At 47.1% G+C, this 9,364-nt stretch overlaps 1 protein-coding gene across 2 annotated transcripts in view; it reads left to right on the top strand.

Moving 5' to 3' along the window:
• The first annotated feature begins 444 nt into the window (after positions 1–444).
• NR2F6 (nuclear receptor subfamily 2 group F member 6) overlaps positions 445–9,364 on the top strand; it is an 80,484-nt gene continuing 71,564 nt past the window's right edge. The window contains exon 1 of one of the 2 annotated variants that reach the window (XM_077253474.1): positions 445–1,377. In XM_077253474.1, coding sequence (XP_077109589.1) covers positions 1,106–1,377 — 272 coding nt within the window. In that variant the 5' untranslated portion in view covers positions 445–1,105. The remainder of the gene's footprint in view (positions 1,378–9,364) is intronic. The other variant, XM_077253479.1, reaches the window with a different exon arrangement.

Raw genomic sequence — 9,364 nt, 5'->3', positions numbered from 1 at the left:
ACAGTAATGCGTTTTTTTGCCGCATTCATTGAACTAAAAACCACATACGTGTCTAGGCGGCTAATTCACGCCCCTGAAATTACAACATGTAGCGTTTACCACGCCAAACCGCAGACGACGAAACAACGCATGCGTCATGAAACGTGGCAAAAAGCATCCAATAGCAGACACCTGCGTCCCTTACGTTAAAGATAGGAATACATGACGCATGCAGAAAATTGCAGCACAAACGCTGCGGACACAACCGCAAATGTGAAAACAGCCTAAAGACTGTGGCAAGTTTTTCTGACTGGACATGGACGTATACTATGGCACACGCCGCTGCCCCTAGGTATGGCACTAGTTGCCCCCGGTAACGCATTACTCCAGCGGCTGACTGCTGCCATGTTCGTCCATCTTGCCCTGGTCTGAGGTAACGCCCCGTGCACACAGGCACCTGTATGGCTGTGAGGTAATTCCTCCGCATAGCCGAGAGTGCCCCCACCTCCGGACGGCCAATCCCTCCTCGGCCCAGGACCCTCCTCTCGGGTGTCACATGGTAGGAGGTGCCCCAGCTGCCCGCCCTCCCCGCTTCCATCGGCCGCACTCCGGACCGGGCACCGGGCATGGGGAGGAGAACCGAGCGGGGCTAGTTCACCGGGTAACTGCTCCCCGCAGGGGGCCCTCACACACTCCTGGGTCTGGTCAGTGCCTCCTCAGAGACTCAGCCCTGAACTAGGGTGTACCAAGCACATTGTACACGGCACATCCGGGGTACGCGGCTCCCACCCGTGTGCGTCCCTGCTGCCGGCGCCTCCAACTTGTGCACGGTGACTGTCCCCCCGAGCAGCAGTGCCCCCTACCGGACTCGCCAGAGCTGTGCTGTCACAGCCAGAGCCGCCCTCGGGGCAGCTGGATCTCACTCCATCCTGTTGGGTCCCACTCAACCGGTCTGTCCTGTTTGTATGTCCCAGGCAGTCCGTGCTGGCACCGAAGCCTGACCTCAGCTCACTATTCCTGTGCCCAGCGACCAGCCTGGCCGCCCCATAATGCCCACAGCTGCCTAGAACTAGCGTTCAGGTTGTGTCCTGCTCTTTTCCCAACTTTTGGTGCTTTTGGTGCTGTTATGGCCATGGTGTCTGGGGGCTGGGGAGACCCCAATGGAGACACTAATGGGATGGGGAAGGGTTACCCCAGAAACTCCGAGGAGGATGAGGCCTCCCCACCTGGAGGGATGAGTGACCCCGAGCAGGGCGACGAGGAGCGACCTGGCATCCAGGTGGACTGCGTTGTATGTGGTGACAAATCCAGCGGCAAGCATTATGGGGTCTTCACCTGCGAGGGATGCAAGAGCTTCTTTAAAAGAAGTATCCGTAGAAACCTTAGCTATACGTGCAGGTGAGTCCGCAGTCGCCTTTCTATTTCCATGGTTTACGCCTTAGGAAATCCCTTCTATTGGCTTGAAGGGACAGCGAGGGATGGGGATCTTCTAGCCCTGATATGTGATGGACATCCCAAATTCCCCACTGCTGGCCCTAACACCCTGCAGCATACAAAGCAGTGTCCCAGGTGACTCCGCTGTGTCAGGTCTAGGCTGTTCAGAGCAGGAAACCACAGCTGACAGGAGGTGGTCATATGCAGAAATTGGTGCAAGCTTCTAAAATACATAAATATTGCATAAAGGTATTTATTTTACTCACTTATATAGCGCCATCATATTCCACAGCGCTTTACAGACATTATCGGCATCGCTGTCCCCATTGGGGCTCACAATCTAGATTTCCTATCAGTATGTCATTGGAGTGTGGGAGGAAACCGAAGGAAACCCACGCAAACACAGTGAGAACATACCAACTCTCTGCAGATGTTGTCCTTGGTGGGATTTGCACCCAGGACCCCAGTGCTGCACTGCTAACCACTTGTTGTCTACTGCAGTCAGCACATCTATCATTGTAAGTCAGTACGCCTTTACTGAATATGCCCATACAGGTATGGAGACTAGAACAACATTGGTATGAAAGTTCCTGCAAAGAATGTGTGTGGTGGAAGGTCAACACCTTCTATAAGCTACAAGGTTCAAAGTGGCAGTAGCAGAGGCCGTTTTTATAAATCATCTTTTGGAAAGAATAATGGATGGTTATTTTTATTGATGATTATGTCATTTGAGTTGCTGGCTGCTGTAAAGTTATGACGAGTATATGACAGTTGTCTATGGGGTATTGTGTTATCACTTAGGCTGGCTTCACACTTCCAACATTCATGGTGTGAGACTTCAGGACTTGGTCTCCTGACCCGACCTGAACAGCCTCATAGACCTATGAGGCTGTCGAGTTCCAGTAAGAGACCCATGGTCAGTTCGTCCATCACATCTGTACTATCACCATGATACAGCCATCTGAATAATGAATTTGGTCTAATTCCACACACCTTTTTTCTTGAGTGTCCAATACATATTTGCAGATAAACATGAATAACGTTATGGCTTGTTTCTGTAGAATACTATGTAATACCCTGCCTTAAAACTCAGTCCTTGTAGCTAGGACCTGGAACACTGGCCATTTATTTATTTAGTTTGTTCTCCTCAGTCTTTCACTAAGTATCCTGAACATGTTTCTAGCCTTATTGGGATGGACTTATGCCAGGAGAGTTTCAGTTGAGCAAATGATCAATCGGGGAGTGTTGGAATTTGGCTTTTCAATACAAAGAGATTCTGCAAAAAAAAAGTTGCATGCTTTGCTGCTGGTCCCTAGTTGGTTCAGTAGGCCAGTCTACAGACTTTTCTTTCCTGTATTTTCACGCTTCGACAACAGATTTGACTTCCTTATACCGTAAATGCTGAAGTAATATCTCATTTATTAGCACCGCTAGAACAATTATCACTGTTCTTGATAAAAAGCACTTTAGCCATATGTCCAAATGAAGTTTCTCAACTTATTATTATACCACCTTAATTTTTTTTGTAATTATTTTAACCCCGTTCTGACGTCAGATGGGATAGTACGTCCGATGGCAGCTTTGATGTGAGCTCCGGCAGTGAGCCCGCATCAAAGCCGGGACATGTCAGCTGTTTTCAACAGCGACATGTGCCCGCGATAGGCACAGGCGGAATTACAATCTGCCCGCGCCAATTAACTAGTTAAATGCCGCTGTCAAAACTCTGACAGCGGCATTTAACAAGCGCTTCTGGCCATCAGGCCGGAAATATGCACATCGCTGACCCCCTCACGTGATTTGGTGTCAGGGGTGTGTCAGCATGACAACCAGAGATCTTTTTGAGGTTATACGTACACATTGCAGATTTTACTGTGAAATTTTCTGAGAAGATTCTGCATTTCTTGGCAGAAAATACAGGTCAGAATCTGCGCCTTTTTTTGGTACGTGCACACGTTGCAGATTTTTGTGTGGATTTGTTCCTTTTTTTACCCCTTCGGATTTCTATTCTGGAATGGGTGCAGAAACACAGCAGATCCACAAAAAAAATTGACATGGTCCCTATTTTGAATCTGCTGCGTTTTCCGTGTGGATTTTCCCGCACAATTAGGACAGCATTTTTTTTTATTTTATTGCCATTGATTTACATTGTACTGTAAGGGTACCGTCACACAATGCCATTTTCATCGCTACGATGGCACGATCCGTGACGTCGCAGCGTCGTATGATTATCGCTCCAGCGTCGTAGACTGCGGTCACACTTTGCAATCATGGCGCTGGAGCGATGCCGAAGTCCCCGGGTAACCAGGGTAAACATCGGGTTACTAAGCGCAGGGCCGCGCTTAGTAACCCGATGTTTACCCTGGTTACCAGCGTAAACGTAAAAAAAACAAACAGTACATACTTACATTCCGGTGTCTGTCCCCCGGCGTTCTGCTTCTCTGCACTGTGTAAGCGCCATAGCCGGAAAGCAGAGCGGTGACGTCACCGCAGTGCTCGCTTTCCGGCCGGCAGGCGCTCACAGTGCAGAGAAGCTGAGACGCCGGAGGACAGACACCGGAATGTGAGTATGTACTGTTTGTTTTTTTTACGTTTACGCTGGTAACCAGGGTAAACATCGGGTTACTAAGCGCGGCCCTGCGCTTAGTTACCCGATGTTTACCCTGGTTACAAGCGAACACATCGCTGGATCGGTGTCACACACAACGATCCAGCGATGTCAGCGGGAGATCCAGCGACGAAAGAAAGTTCCAAACGATCTGCTACGACGTACGATTCTCAGCGGGGTCCCTGATCGCTGCTGCGTGTCAGACACAGCGATATCGTAACGATATCGCTAGAACGTCACGAATCGTACCGTCGTAGCGATGAAAATGGCACTGTGTGACGGTACCCTAAGGCTATGTGCACGCGTTGCAGATTTGACGCTGCTGATCTGCAGCTGTTTTCCATGCGTTGTACAGTACCATGTAAATGGATGGAAAACAAACGGAAAAAACACACCGAAACGCAGCGGTGTTTTTTTCCGCAGCATGTCAATTTGTGCGGATTCCACAGTGGTTTACACTTGCTCCTCAATAGGAATCCGCAGGTGTAAAATCGTAGGTGGAATCCGCACAAAAACCGCGGGTAATCCGCAGTGCGGTTTACCTGCGGATTTTGCAAAAACAGTGCTGAAAAATCCACACACCAATACACAACGTGTGTACATAGCTTAAATCACTTGCGGATCTGCAGCGTTTCTGCACAGAAAAAAACGCTGCGGATCCGCAGGAAATCTGCAACGTGTGCACATAGCCTCAGACCTCTATGGTTGTTGATGCCAGATTGCTATGAGCGCCACCCTGTGGTCCGCGCTCATAGCAATGCAGTAATTCTACTACATAGAGGCGATCTGAGCATCGCCTCTGAGCCGATCAAGTTGTGGTAACTTCTACCTTCTGAGGCTATCAAAGTATGCCAAAAGTAAAAAAAAAAAAAAGTTATTAAAAATATGAAAAAAATTAAAGTTTACATCACCCCTCTTTTGCCCCATTCAAAATAAAACAATAAAAATAAAATCAAACATACACATATTTGGTATCGCCACGTTCAGAATCGCCCGATATATCAATAAAAAAAAGAAGGGATTAGCCTGATCGCTAAACAGTGTAGCAAGAAAAAAAATCAAAACGCCCGAATTAAGTTTTTTTGGTCTCTGCGACATTGCAAAAAAAAGACAAGTGTGGGATTGCACTTTTTTTTGCAATTTCACCGCACTTGGAATTTTTTCCCATTTTTGAGTACACGACATGCTAAAACCAATGGTGCCATTCAAAAGTACAATTCATCCCACAAAAAATAAGACCTCACATGGCCATGTTGACAGAAAAATAAAAGTTATGGCTCAGGGACGGATGGGAGCGAAAAACAAAAACGCAAAAATGAGAAAAGCTCCAGTCATGAAGGGGTTAAAACCGGAGCAATACATTTCTACCAACTTAATCCAGAATTGTCTGGGGCTACACAGCCATGATTGGGGGGGGGGGAGAGTGTTGTGCTCTTGATGTACACATGAGAAAATGTACCGTATATACTCGAGTATAAGCCGACCCGAGTATAAGCCGACCCCCCTAATTTTGCCACAAAAAACTGGGAAAACTTATTGACTCGAGTATAAGCCTAGGGTGGAAAATGCAGCAGCTAACGGTAAATGTGAAAAGTAATAATAGATACCAATAAAAGTAAAATTAATTGAGACATCAGTAGTTTAAGTGTCTTTGAATATCCATATTGAATCAGGAGCCCCATATAATGCTCCATACTGTTCATTATGGCCCCATAAGATGCTCCATATTAAAATATGCCCCATATAATCCTGCATAAAGGTTAATAAAGGCCCCATAAGATGCTCCATAGACACATTTGCCCAATATAATGCTGCACAAATGCTGATTATGGCCCCATAAGATGCTCTATAAAGATATTTGCCCCTTATAGTGCTGCACAAACGTTATGGCCCTATAAGATGCTCCATACAGACACTTGCCCCATATGCCGTAGTGCCCTACAAACGTTATTTATGGCCCCATACAGACACTTTCCCCATATAGTGCTGCACAAACATTATGCCCCTATATAGTGCTGCAGAAACGTTATGGCCTCATATAGTGCTGCAGAAACGTTATGGCCCCATATAGTGCTGCAGAAGCATTATGGCCTCATATAGTGCTGCAGGAATGTTATGGCCCCATATAGTGCTGCAGGAATGTTATGGCCCCATATAGTGCTGCAGGAATGTTATGGCCCCCATATAGTGCTGCAGGAATGTTATGGCCCCATATAGTGCTGCAGGAATGTTATGGCCCCATATAGTGCTGCAGGAATGTTATGGCCCCATATAGTGCTGCAGGAATGTTATGGCCCCATATAGTGCTGCAGAAATGTTATGGCCCCATATAGTGCTGCAGGAATGTTATGGCCCCATATAGTGCTGCAGGAATGTTATGGCCCCATATAGTGCTGCAGGAATGTTATGGCCCCATATAGTGCTGCAGGAATGTTATGGCCCCATATAGTGCTGCAGGAATGTTATGGCCCCATATAGTGCTGCAGGAATGTTATGGCCCCATATAGTGCTGCAGGAATGTTATGGCCCCATATAGTGCTGCAGGAATGTTATGGCCCCATATAGTGCTGCAGGAATGTTATGGCCCCATATAGTGCTGCAGGAATGTTATGGCCCCATATAGTGCTCCAGGAATGTTATGGCCCCATATAGTGCTGCAGGAACGTTATGGCCCCATATAGTGCTGCAGGAACGTTATGGCCCCATATAGTGCTGCAGGAACGTTATGGCCCCATATAGTGCTGCAGGAATGTTATGGCCCCATATAGTGCTGCAGGAATGTTATGGCCCCATATAGTGCTGCAGGAATGTTATGGCCCCATATAGTGCTGCAGGAATGTTATGGCCCCATATAGTGCTGCAGGAATGTTATGGCCCCATATAGTGCTGCAGGAATGTTATGGCCCCATATAGTGCTGCAGGAACGTTATGGCCCCATATAGTGCTGCAGGAACGTTATGGCCCCATATAGTGCTGCAGGAACGTTATGGCCCCATAGATGCTCCATACAGACACTTGCCCCATTTGCTGCGATAAAAAAAAAAAATCACATACTCACCTCTCCGTCGCTCAGGCGCCCGGCACTTTCAATAGTCACCTCTCCTTGTTCCGGGCGCCGATCTGTCTCCAGCACTGACGTTCAGCAGAGGGCGCGCACTGACCACGTCACCGCGCCCTCTGACCTCAGCGTCACTGCTGGAGACAGATCGGCGCCCGGAACGAGGAGCAGGTGACTATCGCGCAGCGCTGCGCTCCCCTCCCCGTATACTCACATGGTCCTGCCGCTGTGCAGTCCCTGCTTACCCGACGCCGCAGCGCTTCATCCTGTACTCAGCGGTCACATGGTACCGCTGATTACAGTAATGAATAGGCGGCTCCACCCCTATGGGAGGTGGAGCCGAATATTCATTTACTGTAATGAGCGGGACCATGTGACCGCTGAGTACAGGAAGAAGCTGAAGCTGCTGCTGCCGGCGCCGGGGAAGACAGGGACCTGCAGGGACCGCGCCTGGACTAGGTGAGTATTTTTAGACAGCCCCCGCTCCCCCTCCCCTGCCGACCCCCGGTATGACTCGAGTATAAGCCGAGAGGGGCAATTTCAGCCCAAAAAAGTGGGCTGAAAATCTCGGCTTATACTCGAGTATATACGGTACCTTTTCTTTATGTTCATTGTGCATCGAGAGAACATTGCCTTACTTATTTGCATCTACATAGAAACCTATATTTTACTGACTGACAGCCTGGATAATAATTAACCACAGATTGGCGTATATCTTATAGCTGAGGACATAAGTCCCCTGTACTGGTGACTGGGGTAAGTCCCTGCTATGGGATCTATACCAATCTTAAGGCCATGTGCACACATTCAGTATTTTTATTTTTTTTTTTCGCGTTTTTTTTTTCTATAAAAACGCGAAAAAAACGCTTACATATGCCTCCTATTATTTACAGTGTATTCTGCGTTTCTTGTGCAAATGTTGCATTTTTTTCCGCGAAAAAATCGCATCGCGGAAAAAAAGCAACATGTTCATTAAATTAGCGGAATTGCGGGGATTCCGCACACCTAGGAATACATTGATCTGCTTACTTTCCGCATGTGGCTGTGCACACCATGCGGGAAGTAAGCAGATCATGTGCGGTTGGTACCCAGGGTGGAGGAGAGGAGACTCTCCTCCACGGACTGGGCACCATATAATTGGTAAAAAAAAAAAAGAATTAAAATAAAGAATAGTGATATACTCACCTTCGATGGCCCCGGAGTCTTCCCGCCTCTCAGCGGTGCATGCCGCCGATTCCGTTCCTATAGATGGTGTGTGTGAAGGACCTGCGATGACGTCGCGGTCTTGTGATTGGTCGCGTGACCGCGACGTCATCGAAGGTCCTGCACACACACACCATCTATAGGAACGGACGCCGGTGAGGAGAGCGGCTTTTTTTTATTATTTTTTAATATTCTATCTTTTACTATTGATGCTGCATAAGCAGCATCTATAGTAAAAAGTTGGTCACACTTGTCAAACACTATGTTTGACAAGTGTGACCAACCTGTCAGTCAGTTTTCCAAGCGATGCTACAGATCGCTTGGAAAACTTTAGCATTCTGCAAGCTAATTTCGCTTGCAAAATGCTAAAAAAAGCGAAAAAAAGGGAAAAAAATGCAAAAAAATGCGGCTTTCTTGCAGAAAATTTCCAGTTTTCTTCAGGAAATTTCTGCAAGAAATCCTGACGTGTGCACATACCCTAACAGTTACCATACTAACTATCAAGTTGATAGGTGATAACTTGTTTAGGAATACTCCTTTACTGGTCATAAACTTAAGATATTTATCTCAATACCTTTGGCAGATCCAGAAAATTATGGCCATACACTGCAGATCTAAAAAAGCCAAAATAGCACATTTAGGGTAAGTTGACATAGAGCATTTTTGCTGTTTTTTTTTTGCTGCTTTTTTATGCGGATTTTCAGCTGCTTTTTACAGTACCAGCAAAGCCTATGAGAGTTGAGAAATCTCATACACACACATTGGGTTTTTTGTCATCAGGATTTTGTGCTTTGCTGCGTTTTTTTGACAGCATGTCACTGTCATCATTTTTTTATTCAGCTTTTTTCACCCATTGACTTGAATGGATGATGAAAAAACGCTGCAAATACGCAGGTTGACTTTTTTGCAGCGTATTGGCTGCATAATAGACAAGGACAGTCGGATGTGACCACACTCGGCTCCGCTGCATCTAGATGGCAGGCTGCATGTTTGCGTGATGCATCCATACAGCCTGTCCTCCAGCAGAGCGGACCTGAACCCCATTCACTTGAATAGGGGGCCCAACAATAGTGTTTGACACAGTG

This window comes from Ranitomeya variabilis, chromosome 1 (genome assembly GCF_051348905.1).
Source record: "Ranitomeya variabilis isolate aRanVar5 chromosome 1, aRanVar5.hap1, whole genome shotgun sequence".
Taxonomy (NCBI): domain Eukaryota; kingdom Metazoa; phylum Chordata; class Amphibia; order Anura; family Dendrobatidae; genus Ranitomeya; species Ranitomeya variabilis.
Note: the sequence above shows the minus strand (reverse complement) of the source record. Positions and strands in the feature narration are given on the sequence as shown.